This window comes from Liolophura sinensis, chromosome 13, assembly GCF_032854445.1.
Source record: "Liolophura sinensis isolate JHLJ2023 chromosome 13, CUHK_Ljap_v2, whole genome shotgun sequence".
Taxonomy (NCBI): Eukaryota; Metazoa; Mollusca; class Polyplacophora; order Chitonida; family Chitonidae; genus Liolophura; species Liolophura sinensis.
The window spans coordinates 18,690,839-18,707,716 of record NC_088307.1 but is presented as its reverse complement, the minus strand read 5'-3'; the positions used below and the strand labels follow the sequence as shown (position 1 = coordinate 18,707,716).

At 39.3% G+C, this 16,878-nt stretch overlaps 1 protein-coding gene across 2 annotated transcripts in view; it reads left to right on the top strand.

Moving 5' to 3' along the window:
- LOC135480510 (uncharacterized) overlaps positions 1-15,040 on the top strand; it is a 60,187-nt gene extending 45,147 nt beyond the window's left edge. For both annotated transcript variants that reach the window (XM_064760356.1, XM_064760357.1), the window contains exons 3-5: positions 4,901-5,093; positions 10,796-10,911; positions 12,195-15,040. In XM_064760356.1, coding sequence (XP_064616426.1) covers positions 4,901-5,093; positions 10,796-10,911; positions 12,195-12,343 — 458 coding nt within the window. In that variant the 3' untranslated portion in view covers positions 12,344-15,040. The remainder of the gene's footprint in view (positions 1-4,900; positions 5,094-10,795; positions 10,912-12,194) is intronic.
- The last annotated feature ends 1,838 nt before the right edge of the window (positions 15,041-16,878 follow it).

The window sequence follows — 16,878 nt, the reverse complement described above, 5'->3', positions numbered from 1 at the left end:
ATTTGATATGCATGCTAAATGCTAAACCCAGTCGTTTGTGGAAAGATTAACGCCTGATAGCGAAACAGCATGTCTGACTTTATGTTTCTAGATATGATGTTGAATTCTAAAATCACATGTCAATTCTTAATGTCACTGAAAAGTTGATTCTACGGAGACAATACATCTTAACTGTCTCCAAAGACTTTGGTGTACAAGAAAATGGTACGTGTTGCTGCCTTGCTTGACGCTCTGCATTGAGAGGTTAGAGCAAGGAAACAGGTCTGGTTGGCACGGTGTCAGTGTATGATGGGTTGGGGTGTCATGTCTCGTGTCTTTGACATGATTCTTCAGTGGGGGCAGCACTGGCGGTATGGACTCGCCCTGCCACAAGAAGACGCAGTATATGTACAAACGCTTAGTGACTCTTCGTCGTCATACATGTATGACTGACAGATTGTTAAGTACGACGTTAAACCCCAAGAATTCATTAATTCGTCTTAATTACGCCGTAAGGTCGTAAATCAGTCAACCGATTTTGTTTGTGGTATGTTCGAAATGAAATAAGATTTCATCGAGACTGTATAAGCAATAATCTGATTTTACTTATTCTATAAACGATTTAGTTGGCGTAACGTGAAATTCCGTTGGTGCCATATACATTCAATAGACGTGTCGGGTGAGTCTCTCAATACCATGCGATTCTATCGATGTAATATTGATTTCCATCACAATATCCAATTCTATATGTATCGAGTTTTAGAAATGTGGTTAGAAATGTCATAAGTATAACTGTTGTATCAGTTTGGATTTTGCCAAGGCCCTCATCCTACAAACATACAAATATACCCAATTTACCACATGCGCAGTGAAATCATTGGGCAAAACATGAATGCGCAGTAGTAGGATATTTTGCATCTTGTCAATATCGTTTCACGTCATTTGGATTTATTCTGGCATAACGTATGTATTATATGATATGATGTTTTAATGTCGGTGTTAATAGTGTTAGCACATCTTTTACAGTGTAACATGAACAAACAAAGGTCACGTCTCTGTGTCGAAGGTCAGCCAGAAAGGTCACGTACACTTAGAGCTCTCCTCCGCGAGGAAATGTAACGGGATCTGCCGTTAACCTACAAACAACAGTATATTTAAGCTGGAGTTCACCGGAATGTGCCAATTGGATGAGTCAATAATACGGCTGCTTACAAATCTTAGCATCGGACACATTGGATGTACACGTACCGTATGTTTCCGTGAATGCAATTGTAAAAAAAAAAATTTTTTCCTTTCCTCCTCCATCCTGCGTTAACATTTCACTTCAGCCGACTCTGGTTACTTTTAAGTTTCCTGGTAGTCGGGTGTTTATTTTCCTCTGAAAATACTTATTTGTTTGATTGTTGTCAAACGCCACGCTCAGGACTTTTGCACTTATAAAAAAGCGGTCAGTTTTGCGGAAGGACGAAACCGGTAAAACAGCGACCTTTGGCATGATACTGACGAACTTTCCCACGCGTGGCGTTCTGATACGCGCATCTTACTTGTGTAAGACAAGCGTTCCTTAACGAATTTTACACTGCACATTGTGAAATTTTCCGTCCTCACCACTTCGTGGCATGTCCTATTTCGTATTGGCATCGTCTCATCTGAAGATTGTCTCGTTTCTTCTTGGCAATGTCGCGTCTAAACATTGTCTCATTTCCTCTTGGCACAGTCTCATCTAAACATTGTCTCGTCTCCTCTTATCGTTCCTGTTACACTGTCATTATCTCCGAGTGTTTCGCCATTTTCTCTGATTATTTTCAGATTTTCTCTGATCATTTTCTGATTTTCTGTGATCATTTCCTGATTTTCTCGGAACATTGTCTCATTTTATCTGAATATTGTCTCATTTTCTCTGATCAATGTTTCATTTCCTCTAGACTGTCTCATTTCCTCTGGATTTCCTTTGATTTCCCTGTACTCTAGAATATTTCACTTATACGACGGCGGCCAGCATTATGATGGGAGGAAACCGGGCAGAGACCGAGGGAAACCCACGACTATCTGCAGGTTACTGAAAGACCTTCCCAGCATGAGCTGCACTTGAACTCACAGCGGCCGCATTGAAGGGAGTCTCCTGGGTCACTATGCCGCGCTGGCGTGCTAACTCTCTCGGTCATAGAGGCCCCCGCTAAACAAATAAGAAATATAAATAATAGATAACTATGGCTATATATATCTCTCTTTATGCTCATAGGGAACAACAAGTTATTTTAATTACGTATAATTCCGTTTAACTGACAAATTTATATGGGATAACAAAATAAATCGGATTATCTCGGATTAAGCCATCCCAGGGTTATACGACATTTTGTGTAAATATAATGTAAATCTCGCGTTTTTCTGGTAAGCACGTAGCGAGATCTTGTCGTCAAAGTGATATTTAACGGGTTTAACCTCGCTATTAGTGTGGGTCTCTTTAGAGGGTATCGTATAATCCTCTTATATGGCCTTCATATTTTCCACTTTTTCGTATAAAAGTTTTTTATTTTGTTTGCTTTGAAATTTTCACTCAGTTAAGATACACCTACCAAGCTCTACATCGATTAGATATGTTTAAGTAAATATTTTGCAAATATAGTTGATAACTGGCTTGTCCTTTACGATCCAGAGCCCCAGTCTCGCTCGGCCGTTGAGAATGAGGTCTAGTGCTCGAATCCCACTCTGGCTAGCTGAAGCAGCCGCAGCCTTGCGTCAGGAGATTTGTCGGGTACCGGTACCCGTCAAAGTGCGGTGGTATCCGTAATACTGTGTATGGTTTCCGAAAAACTTCACCGTCGTTATGCGCGTTTAATGTTTCCTAATCTTGGCGTTCAACATAAAACAAACAAAACTAATCGTTCATGAAAGTAAGAAATTAAGATCAGTTTAATTAGATTGAGAAGCAGTCAACGCTTTTCACGGAAGGCGGAAAACGCAGTGAATTCTCAAGGCGACTGAATAATTTATTTATTTATATATTTGATCGGTGTTTTACGCCGAGAATATGTCACTTATACGACGGCAACCAGCAATATAGTGGGAGAAAACCGAACAGAGCCGGGGGGAAACCCGCGGCCATCCACAGGTTGCTGGCAGATCTTCCGACGTGTGATGGGAGAGGAGGCCAGCACGCGCGAGACTTACAGCGGCAAATGGATAAAAATCATTATCCAAATCGCATTATGCCAATTCGTACAACTTTAGCTGCTTAAAGTTTCCATTCAAATAAATAACTAAATTTAAACATACCGGAACGTAATTGTTTACTTCGTAAAAGAAGAATACAACGCGATTTTTCCTTTCCGTTTCCCTGTCAAACTTCCGTGACCGGGAATAAAAACTCGTGAAAAGGCTGAGCTCATAAAATATTAAGTAGTCGAACTTTGTTTGTACAAAACACATGGGTAACAAGTTCTCCAGTTGCGATAAAAATCGCTAAAGACTGTCATGCTGGATTTTAATTTTTTATTTTGGGCATGTTGTTTGCGAGTAAAATTTCACAGGTTTTCAGCTGCGTTGTTAATGTATGCATAAAGAAAAAAGTCTGCTCAAGATTTCGCTACATGCAGTTTTAAGTTTGTGGTGTAACATCTTGCGATGAAAACGTAAGTGGAAATGTATTGGTAATTTTTTGTGTGTTTTATGATTTGTAAATTTTTTGCGTTTGGAGTGTTAACCTAACCGTTCACAACATATTTTACACATGTAGATTAAATGATCACCAACAAATGCGTGGAATTCTGACGTTATGACAAATTTAAAAAATTTAAAATAATTTAAAAAAAAAAAAAGCAGAGTGCGGTTTAACCTTGTCCATTTTCGATCCGATTTTATTCTTTCCTAGCTTGCCATTTTGTCTGAACACGATTTTGCCAAAGAATGACGTTCCTTCTTGTACAGCGGACAGCGCGCCATTAAGGCAGCAGACACCCGGTGTTTTGTTTTGATCCAGTTTTTTGGGGTCTAGTTATTTTTAAGGGACGGCCTCGCAGTAAGCCGGTGAATAAAACCGTTAACATTTCCGTATTATAACAGGGCACTGCTGGTTATCTTATACCGTGACAGATTCGGACGTTTGCGGCTTCTTCATAAAGAATCTATCCTTGTTTTTTTCGTCGGCCCTCGATCGAGGTTGACAAGGTTATGGTTTTAAGAAAATCTCAGTTCGATGATGTCATTTTCAGATGTATTTAATTTTTGTTTAAAAATTGTCCGTTAGCAACATTTCAAACTTACATAGATGGTTTGGAACTATTATTAAGAATCGGGGCACACTTATTCATAATTTGCATGATTATAGCAATTAAGGAATGAATTAATGTAAATCAATAGCTGAATCAATCATGTATTCAAATAATAACCGAATCAATCAATAAACCATCAATCGAAATAGTTACGGTGGCTGAGGTGGTTACCACGCCGACACGGCGCAATGACCCAAGAACCTCTCACCAATGTGGTGGCTGTGACTTCAAGTCTAGCTCTTGCCGGCTTCCTCTCCGGCCGTCCGTGGGAAGGTTTTCCAGCAACCTACGGATGGTCGTGGGTTTCTCCCAGGCTTTGCCCTGTTTCCCCCTACCGTAATGCTGGCCGACGTCGCATAAGTGAAATATTCTTGAATATGGCGTGAAACACCAATCAAATAAATAAATAACTTTTGATCTATCTATATGGTGTGGCTCGTTCCAACTTGAACCATCTATACTGCAATGGCGTGACGTTAGGAGGTTCGTCAGGGATGCCTGGAGAGGTGCGATGGTTTGCTACTTATACTGCACATTTTCCTCAATGCGCCCATATACACGATATTGCTACCCAGGTGTGAGTACAGGGTTTAACAAAACATATCGATAAATCACCCAATCAATCAATCAATTTTTTTTTTACCCCACAGGGTTAATAGGCATGTGTGCGGCTGTTCTTTTCGCCACGATTCTCTTGGAAGCGTTGAGAACACTGATGGTGTTTCTGTCGTTACGCAACTCACGGGCTCTTGGCCAGTCACATTCCAAACAGAAAATGGAGCCGTGTAAGAACCACTACAATCTTGAAATGGAGGATGTTTCGGAGACGCAGTCAGCTAACAGGTTTGTGATTTGGCATTTGTTTCCAGAGAGAGCATCATTGGCTAACAACCGGGTAAAATTTCGAATGTTTAGATCCTTTAATTTTTTTATTTATTTATTTGATTGGTGTTTTACGCCGTACTCAAGAATATTTCACTTATACGACGGCGGCCAGCATTATGGTGGGTGGAAACCGGGCAGAGCCCAGGGGAAACCCACGACCATCCGCAGGTTGCTGGCAGGCCTTCCCACTTACGGCCGGAGAGGAAGCCAGCATGAGCTGGACTTGAACTCACAGCGACCGCATTGGTGAGAGGCTCCTGGGTCATTACCTGCGCTAGCACGCTAACCGACTGAGCCACAGAGGCCCCTAGATTCTTTCATATTCTTTCACTGATTGCTTTTTGTCATAAATCGAGAAATTAAATGTAGAGGGCAAAGCCATCAGTTTGTATACTGGTTCTGGCTCCATGAACCAGTGACATTTAAAATTACAAAACAAATATCTTTATAATGCAAACCTATCACACAAAAGCTATCCGATGTGCTAATTTACACGGTGAATAACATACAGGTGCAGAAACAATAAAGTGTAAAGAAGAAAGAGTCAACACAATCAGTTAACTGAATTCCTTTTAACCCGTATCAAAAATCTCTGTTCGGATCAATATTGACACCGGAAATGCAACAAATATTAGTGTTACATAACTGTGCATGGCATTGAGCAAACATGTACGACTTCTTTGCTTGCGAGCGCTGACTTTGGTAACCTCTAGGTCTCGGTCTCTAAATACAAACAGCGGATAAAACAACATAAAGAGTAATTCCCGACAAAATTTCCCTGAGCATACCAGCGGTCAAAGGTCAAATACACACCGGGTGCGAACGTTCTTCTTGTTGTACTTACTTAATTTTGGGACATGTATGTGTGTCTTTCGACGTCCGGCAACGAAAATATCGATCATTCCGATGACTCTTTTTTATTTTTAAGCCGGTAAGGAACTAATGTCTGTTGTACTTGGTAACCTCAGATAAAGAATCAAGTAAACGGAAAGGGTTTATCTTTCTTGTATTTTCTCAGTTAACTGATATTCCCTGATTAATCTGCCTGTCTGAATGAATGAATGAATGATTACGACGTAAGACCCCCCCCCCAAAACGTTGTTTGATATCTTCCGTGATATGCACCACATCGCAATGAAATTTTGCACACACTTTCCCAGTAAGCAGGCGGACGTGGTATGTCAAGGATTAAGAGGCATGCCCAAACTGAAAATCGGTCGATTTTGAAAATTTCATAAAAGGAGTCAACCAGATTTTTCAATGGCAATACTTTATTTTATCACAGAATTCAATCATTTTCACTTGATGGCTAGTAATTATCAATATCCGAAGAAGGCATCTCACATCGTCAAGAGTGGACTCCATCCCAACTCGAGGATAGACTGATCGTTTTAACTGATCCCAAAGATGTTCGATGGTGTTGAGATCCGGAGAATACGCGGGCCACTAGTTCCGGTCAATGCCTTCAGTTTGGAAGAAGTCATTCACAATCCTTGCACGATGTGAACCCGCATTGTCGTCCATGAAGACAAATCCATCTTCAACGGAGGTTGCGTACGGCAAAACATGCGGTCTGAGAACTTGAGCAACGTAGCCAGCAGCGTTCAAGTTTCCCCCAATAGGAACCACATCGGTCTTGCCTGTCAAACTGATGCCTGCCCATTACGCTGCCACCACCAAATCTGCCCAATTGACATACACGTTCCTGAACAGTTTATATTGATAACACTTTTTTCGACAGTACTATCATAAAAACGCGATATGTTCATCGAAGGTCATAGGAGGTCATATATTTTGAACACGTTCTGATGGATAAACAGTGAAAAGTGGAATATTACTGAGTACGGCGTAAAACACCTATCACATAAATAAATAATAAATAAATAAGTAAAGAGGTAAATAAGTAAATATCAATTTTTTATAAACGCCTTATTTATGGTCTGTGGCTTCTCAAATTACATAAATAAACAAATAAATATGCATAAGTTTCTACTATTTTTCATACACATCTTTTCGAAGGTCCATGGCTGCTGAGATCTTCTTAGCATTACATTTTTATTACTATCTATTTTTATCTTACTAACATGTTTATATACATTTTTTCTTTGATAAATTTGATATACCTATATGTGGAAAAAGTTGTTATACAGTTCTCGAAAAGGACAAGATGTATCCTTTACAGTTGGCATTTGCAAAGAGCATTCCTACAGATTTAAGATTTTTGATCGAATTGATTGTTAACCGCATATTGGATCGAAGCAATATTGATCAACATTTTTATAACGATGTCGATATAACTTCAACAAGACATGCATCATCAACAATAACAACCGATGTTTCTTTTTGTTTCGAATGTTTGATGCTCAACGCCATTTTCATAATATTGTTAGTCAGAAGACAGTCTGACATTCGTTTGCGTTTAATCGATATTGGAGTCCTAAAACACACCATAAAATGAGTCTACACAACCCAATCACTGACTGGACAGTTGATCTTCCGTCTGCGCAAGGAGAATTAAAAAAAAAACGTGCATGAATATTTATCGAGAGCAAACGATCTATGACTGGGGACTATAAGAGCAGTGTTTTCATATCGGCCCGCTGGTTAATTCGTGGTGAAATGAACACATATCGTACACGGTATCAAGCAAGCAAATCAAATTCTAGGAACATTGATAAATATGGATACACCGCGGCTGTGAATAAACGACTTGCTCGACTGCACGATACATTAATTGTCACAGCACTGTTTAGGGATGGTGACGCATATACCAGGTATGAATGTGTTAGATTTGGTTTCAGATCGAGTACATTTTGCTCACAGTTTGTCACTGAAACAACAGTATAATAAAGTTTTCAATGCTTTGTTTATATGTGTTGGTGACGGTTTGCTTGATTTGAAGAACGATCATTCGAAAATGCGCTATTACCGGTGATATTCGCTTATCATTTTGTCAGCATTCACATGGCTGCCGGACAGCGGTCATGTCAGCACTGATTCAGAATAATTTTAAACTTTTTACCCTGTAATAAGCTGAGTGGTTTGTCTGACATGTATACACTTAACAGTATTACACGTACGAGAAGGGGGTACATATATAGCTCAAATCTGGTTGAGGCCGAGCAGATGAACAAATAATACACACTAGGCCTATTCTACTCTTGAGCCAATCCAAACTATCGCTATAGAAGCAGACGAAAAATTTTCTCAGATAATTCAAGGCTCCATTGTTAATGGAAGCTTGAATGAAAAGAAAGATGTATTGTCTCGGGGGAAAATCACACTGCGTCTCCATCGCTCACGAGTTTACGTAGCAACCGAACGACGCAGATGCAGCTGTCTGTGTTAAAAACAGGAGTGTTAAATTTTCGGATCAAATAACTTTCCTGGGATATTGTTTTTAAAATGACACTTGAAATAACCGTCGATGCTCTCTTGAGTAAGACAAAGCAAATGTCTTCGTACAACGAATTCTCACAATAATCTTCGTACAACAATTTTTACAGTAATCTGTAAAATATTTGGTATCTATAACACAATTGTTCTTCCGAAGAGAATAAGACCAAGGTTAAATGGGTAGGTAAGATAAAGAAGACTGAATGCAGCTTTTTACACGTTGTGTGAATCTGTTCATTCTGAAAGGAAGGCAAACATTTTCCCAAGAGAACTATTGTTTCTTTTTTTGAAAGGAGAAACAGTGAGACATTGTCTGACAAATGAACAATAGCTTTTTTCATTGTTATCGCACAGTCCTTTCGCTTGTATCATTGCTGTATGTAAACGTATTCGTCGAAACAGACATTCGTATAGCGGACGTCACCCAATAAGGACGTTCGAGGTCAATAATCACGAGGCCAATTCCCAAAACGACGTATAACACAAACCACCAAAGAATTAAGAAAGTATATAAAGTATGAAATTAGCGTAATTAGACACAATCGTGCAGCAGAGTGCCAGAGATTATAGACGTCCTGCCCATATTTACTTACAACAGAATTATACTCGTTGTAAAACTTAATTAACTTCAAGTGAAGGCGTTTGGTGGGATAACCCTGACACACAAGTTTTTGCAGTAATAATGTGTGCCGTTGACTGGAACCCACAACACACCACACAGTGGATCTAACAAATGCAATTCCTACTGAAACTGCAATAAAAAAAGTGCACATTCTATTTCATACTGTGTGTTAGCGTCACGGTCAACATTATTTCGGTCATATCGCGATGGTGGTTAACTCCTTGTAGTAGGCCATACACAGTGCCGGCATAATTATATTTAGTATTGTCTCACTGAATGACCTGCCTCGCCATTATAGTAACAACATATATGTGCTGTCATCAGTTGTACCGGAATAGGGTCTATCCTTCAAGTTGGACGCCAACCCATTAAAGCACCATAATGATCGTAACAAATTCTTGACCAGACACCAATCTGAACCCAGGTTTCCCACCTGCGAGGCGCATATGACGTAAGTCAAATCATCTTAAGTGTAGGGGACTTTCGTGGCGTTTCACCAGTGCCATCGGTATTAGCTCCATTCCAGCTCATGCTGTCTTCCTCTCCGGAAGTACATGGGATGGTCTGTCAGCAACCTGTGAAGGGTCGGTTTTTCCCCTGGGTTCTGCCGGGTTTCCTCCCACCATAATGCTAGCCAGCGTTATATAAGTGAAATATTCTTGAGTACGGTGTACAAAAACCAATCAGATGATAAATAAATGAATAAATAAATCTTAAGATAGCAAGAAAAGCAATTAAGATAGAAAAGCAAAGAAATATGTTAGTTCTGCAAATGGAGGTTTGTATTTTTAACTACTTATTTGAAGATGAAAATTAATTAAGAGGCACATTAGGCTAAAATGGATCATGTAATCTCTCGCTTTAGTCGTGTAGTAATAGTACAGATGTGCTTTTTCGTGGAGGGAAATATGCCGAATACGTGTGATGCAGATAGATAATTAATTAAAGAATTAATTAACTGGTGCATGAAAGAAACAGAAATGCCATTTGGATACTGGAACCAATGTGGTGACATCGCCTTTGATGAAGCAGTCATTACTCAAATGCCTGGCTGGTCAGTCCAAACGTTTCACGGCGTTTCCTGACCTTCAGTTATAATGATAGCAATCTTTCTAAAACTTAATTGATGATGCGTTTTTGATGTACCTCTTACCGTAAATCCGCTACAAGGACATTAAGGAGGGTTGGCACGACGTTTGCCGACAGTCCTGTAAAATGTGCTATCTCACGCGGCTAGACAGCATTGCGACGGGGTCACCGAATTAATATCACGGTCTTTAGAGAAATATCAGAGGTCATGACCTCAAGCATACAGCTTGTTTAAGTATACACACTGGTGTTGCGTATATTTAATGTAGGGTATGTCAAACATAACCTTTGTTACAGACCACATGCCTTCCATCAATGAGGCATGCACATACTAACCTAGCTCTTTGGTTGGTTGTTTTTACGTCACGTGTGGATAAACTCGTCCGTAAAGCTTTGCCTAGAGCTTGGGGCTTTCTCCACTCATGAAAGTGACCATGGTCGTAGAAGTGAAAAATATTCACATAATGGTGAGAGGACCTGACAGAGCCGTCTCTTTCACATGTTACCACTCATTAATCCTTTAATAGTGTTCATTTTCCCGTTTTGTTTCCAGATTAGCCACGCATGCGCTGTTGTCGTTGCTGCAATTTTTCAGCATGGGCTTGGCGTACATTCTAATGTTAGCGGTCATGACTTTCAACGTCTGGATCGGAATCTCTGTCTTAATAGGTAAAAGTGACGTTGATCTCCCTGGCGCTTCTCTATTTTTATATGACTGAAGTAGATTCAGTATGATATATGATATGATCGAGAACGTCGAATTCCACATTAAATCTAGCGATATTAGGCTTTTAAAATTAATTTTAAGATAAGAGTATATTCATAGCTGGGGCTTGGTTCTTCAAAAATGGATTAAGATTTAGGCCATATAGAAAGCTTAGTCTAAACTATTTATTTTGTATTAAAATTTTTTTAAAATTTATTTATTTGATTGGTGTTTTACGCCGTACTCAAGAGTATTTCACTCATACGACGGCGCCCAGTATTATGGTGAGCGGAAACCGGGCAGAGCCATGGGTAAACCCACGAGCATCCGCAGTTTTATCAAGATTTAACTTTAGTTTATCTTTCAATTCAATTTTTCAGCCTGAAGCCCTAATATAAGCATTAATTAAGAGATGCCTCCAGTATAAACCTGTCCGCCGCCATTTAAGTGTTAAATGTTTTAGCACGACTTCAACCAATCATCAGATAAACATTGAATAGCATATTTAAAAAGAAAAATATTGTTTTGGTGTGATTGTATGTTAAATTTGATGACAACACAGCACTGGGAGAAATTCTAGATCAGTTACGTCCAATAAATTACAATTTAACATCACTGCATAGTTCTTAGTACCTAATTCTGCTTCAGCCATGTGAGCGTGTGGATTGCTACTATTTATGCATTTACATTAACAGCTGGGGTGGATTGTTCAAGAGGCCGTATTTCACCCGTTACGTGTGACCATTTGCCAGCCATCACACCCTCGTGGCTGCTCTGGTTTAACTCTCTATGCTGTACGTCTTTCAATATAATGTTAGGATATACATTCTATAAGTGTTTGAGTCGAATATATATGGGCAGGGACGACAGTGTTATAATTGGCAAATGATCACAGTGTGATTATTGGCAAATGATCACACGTAACCGGTGAAATACGGTCTCCTACCAATTAGGGATGGTTATGGTCAGTTATAGTTTTATTGTAAATGTCTCAGTAGCAGCAATTTACGCATCCCCTTAAGCAACATTAGGTAACAAAATGGAGTGATGTTGATTGCAATTGATTAGACGTTGCTGGTCTAAAATCGAAGCTCGTAGAACTGGTCTAGAGAAGACATCAGATTTCAGCCTGCAACAGTGCATACTATTTTGTCAGCTGATGCATTTGTATGCTTATTTATTCCCCTTCTTTACATATCTCTTCGGATATTTTTTTTATTAATATTCCACTGATTTATTTTTACAGGTACTTTCTTCGGTTATTTCTTTTTCGGGGCATTGCGAGACCACATCCTGTGTGATCGGGGGAAACAAACTCCCGAGAACAAGCCGAAAGAAGTCTTGTCCAGGTCAAACGTAGCTTACTCAGGCTCGTCGTCTGACATACATATGTAAGGGATATAATCACGGTGGCGGTTCTAACACCTCGCTTATGGTGATTGGAGTTACCTACACTTGTTTCAACACCCGCTTTCAGCACCTTCATGGAACACTACAGATCTTAATATGGTCATTAGCATGAAACGAGCACCCATTAGTATTGGATTATACGGTAACCATGACAACTGTTATTGTGTACATGTCACTGGCATATTGCACAACGGAATTAATTTTCTTTCTTTTTCTTTCATCTTCTTAACTTTCTGGTGGATTAATGAATGTCGCAAATCTATAAATGCGTACCCAAGTTCCGGGATGGTTGTTTCAGGATAAGTTGTTAGAGATATCAGTGTAAATAGAGAATATTGCTGATTGAGCAGATGTCTGAGTGAGTGAATGTGAACACTGTGGAAGCATAGCGTATGTGAGTATTTACATGATAGCGAATCAGGCTCGTACATTTATAACAATGTCCAATTACCCTCACTGTGGTGCTGTTGTCATAAAAACTTTGCCCACAGACGTTAAGAGTTCTAGTATAGAAATGCAACGGGCGTAAAAAATTTCGACTGACCTTGATGAATTTTTTTTCACAATATCGGAAATGACGGGACACTGGGAATATCAATAGTGTCAAAAGGTGTTGTATATCAAAGCTAGGTTAGGTGTCCATGAAGCTATGTGTGAAAGATGATAGGTGTCAAATATATTGTCTGCAGATTTGGCGAGTACCTTGCCCCCACGGTTAACGTCTTTGAGACCATGTTAGCTCTTAGCGGTCATTCACGAAATCAAATAACATGAAGTTATTTGGGGACAAGATGCCTGCCAATTGCGGCAAACTATACATGCACACTGACCTAGCTCTGTGGGTAAATTGTCTGTTTGTGTGAAAGATCTTCCGGTTACTTGCCAAAGGGTGGAGGTTTATTCTGGATTCAACGCCAAAGAAATGATTTCCGGGTGTTAGCGTGCATCTAGATGACATCAATCATTTAAAAATATATCATTTTCACCTAAAAAGTACTGCGATATTTCTGAAATTTCAGCAATGATATTCACATCACTTGTCGTCTTCTACATTGTTGTTCACATCATTTGTCATTTTTTTCACAATGGTTTTGGCATCACGTCATTTTCAACATTTTGTTTTTGCCTTAAATGTCTTTGTCAGCTTTGTTTTCCATCAAACGCGTCATTGTTAAGAGGTTTTCTTTTGCATCGAATGCCTCTCAGACCTGCGATGCTTTTGATTTCCACGTCATTGTCCAAATTGTCACTTAAAGATTCACATTAAAATAAATGTTTCTCACTGTAACGAATGTTCCACATCATAATTAATGTTACGCTTTGTAACAAATGTTTTACATAGTATAGAATGTTCCACATTTTAACTAAATGTTCCATATTATAACTAATGTTCCACGTTATGACGAACGTTCCACAGTGTGATTAATATGTTGCACTATTAATCTGTAATCTGCCGTTCATTTTTTGGGCATTCATATTACCGAAGTTGTTCCCTTTAATTGTTTCCGTTGTGAATGTTCTGTATGTTGACTATTTCTTCGTTATTCATGCTTAATTAATACTTCTTCCAGACAATACATGTATGATATAGAAACAATAGATATGTACAACCATGTTCTGTTAAACTGACTGTTTTGAAATAGTAAATACCTGTTCTTAGTTATAATTGTCACCGTGTAAAGCATTTTTTGACTGTACTTTTGTTAGACTGTCGTTTTGGGGGTTCATGTTTTATCATTTTATTCCGCACAGGTTTCAGTGCGAAAAGGCTTCAGAACAAAAGGTTATTTCAGATCAAAATACGCTTGCCTCAACTTTTTGACATTTTTGTTTGACAATTTCTTTCATCGTCAGTGTGTTGGACTTGTAGACTTCAATATGACATATATAGGCCTATGGCTATTTTTTGACATTTTTGTTTGACAATTTCTTTCATGGTCACTGTTTTGGCCTTGTGGACTTCAATATGAGATATATATAGCTGAGTATCACTATATTTTTTTAAAGACCCACCCGCCGAATGAAAGTTATCAGGCTCTACAAAATTTCATATTCATATTGTTGTGCCCCTCACAAAAAATGTTGGATTTCAAACATTTGCGTTAAGGACTGTAGGAAGATAACTTTGGTGTCTCCATTGAATTCTCCCTCTGGTGGACGGCAAGGTGGTCAGAAATAGAGGGATACAACTCTGTCGCGACGCAGGGACTAGCGCGTGCATGTACATGTTGAGTAATTGTCTTCACAGGGAGCTGTTGCCTGAAGGTGCCGCCCAGGGACACACGCATTACTGTCACTTGTCTCGATAGAATCTGTTACCATCCTGGGCGTCTGAGTATCACTTATGGTCCAGTGTTGATGGCAGACCCTGCTATGACGTTCGATGGACGTCGCGAGTTCTGAACATAGAGGGAAACAGTGGTTTATATGTTTCAACGACGATACTAAGTTATACAATTCATGGTATCATCGAATGATGTTTTATTATCTCGGGTAATCAGCCAATGATGTAGTTAAATTGTTTAAGGAGGAGATTTTTTTTAATTCTTTGTAAATATAAATGTATATAAAGTTTTATCCACAAAGCTGGACAATATTTTATCATCGTGAAGTGCTGATGTAAACGACCTTGTATATAATACAATGGATGACTATTTATCTAAGGAAAATAAATACCTAGGATTGCCAGTTCTGAAGTTTGTGTTATTTTTGTTTTGTATTTAGGTGAAATATCAAGAGTTTATTCACAGACACAGAAGATGTTTCACGTTATGCAAATGACCAAATACATTTATTTTGATTCCAATTTGTTATTCTTTGCCGTCGAACCTGGATACGACTGTCAACAATCCGCCAATAGTTCTTTGTTTCCCTCGGACTCTTCCCGGTTTCCTCTCACTATAATGGTGACCGCCGTGGTATAAGTGAAATATTCTTGAGTGCGGCGTAAAGTACCAATCCAATACATAAATATACTTTGTTATAACCTGGTTAGGTATACTGACCTGTGCCCAATTTTCTAGTTTTCAAACAGAAATATCGAGATATTTACATGATTGGACTTTGAATAAAACCAGAGTCAAGACTTTCACTTATATTCACCACGACAGCCAACCAAAACAGGGACCGCAGAAATAGCCGCTCTCCACATTGCATGATATCTGACAAACCTCCTAACTTATACGTACCAGAGAGAGCTGAATTCAAACAAGATTTACTTGTTTAGTTAGTAGAGCAGTGTTTTACGCCGTACTTAAGAATTTTTCACTTATACGACGGCGGTCAGCATAATGGTGTGAGGAAAGCGGGCAGAGCTAGGGTTGGGGGGAGGGAACCCACGACCATCTGGCATCTGGTTGCTGGCAGACCTTCCCACGTGCGGGTCGGAGAGGAAGCCAGCTGGACTTAAACTCACTGCAACCGCATTGATGAGAGATTCCTTGGTCATTGCGCCGCGTTGGCACGCTAAACACCGCGGCCACGGAGACCGCTGATTCCTCGGAGACGTCGGTGATCAAGGCGAACGGAGACTGCATGGTTGTTTTTTTTTTAAATGAATCAGCCAGAATATTTCGATAGAAGTATATTGTAAATCAAATATTTCAGAGAAAAAATTGGAAATCACTGTAAGTATTGTTCCCGGATTGGATCTTACATCACTCTCACTGCTTGTGTGACTTTAGTAACCACGCTCGTGTGGCCGTTTTCACTATCTAACGTTAGCTGAAGACCACTGATATATCTGTTAGTCAGTAATCTGCCAAAGGTCGTTGGTTTATTCCGTATATGTATCCCGATTTCTTCCACTGATAAATCTGACCGCCATCGTAAATGTGAACGATTCTTGAGTATATAGCGTCAAAGACCAATTAAATAAGTAAATAAATATGCTACAGTCTTCAATCTTTTATATATGCTGGGCTCTTCTCGGTTTTACCCACAATAATGCTGGCCGCCAACGTATAAAAATAAAATACTCACCAATAAAATAAACGAATAAATACATTTAAAAAGAAAGCAGTCAGATGGGGCAAAAATGTGCACATCACCTCGACCACTACAAAGGGACAATACTCCTGAATGAATAAAATTTCATCCGAATCCGTGCACAACCTTCCCGGCAAAGTGGCTGACAGATAAACGCCCGCAAAAACATAACTTTGCCTGGAGGAGGTAACTAGTTTGACTTAGGAAATTTGTTATATTTCAAAATTCAGGAAGTAAATAAATAAATATTTAAACAGAATTTAAATATTGCTGGTATAGCTCATATCTGGTAGCGAATGTGTCTTTGAGAAAGAATCTGTATGCCTCTGTTTGGCTGTATACATGACATTTCGAGACTATTCAGTTTATTTATTCACCGACAGCCTGTGACCGTTTGCATGAATAGTTATTTGCATTGTATGCGTGTCGTCCCCAAGGCGGTTACATGTTCGTAACGCTATTAATGTATCTAGTTCAATTTGGTAGTCAATTTAATAACGTGCTTAATGGATGGAGGAAACCGGAGCGCCAGG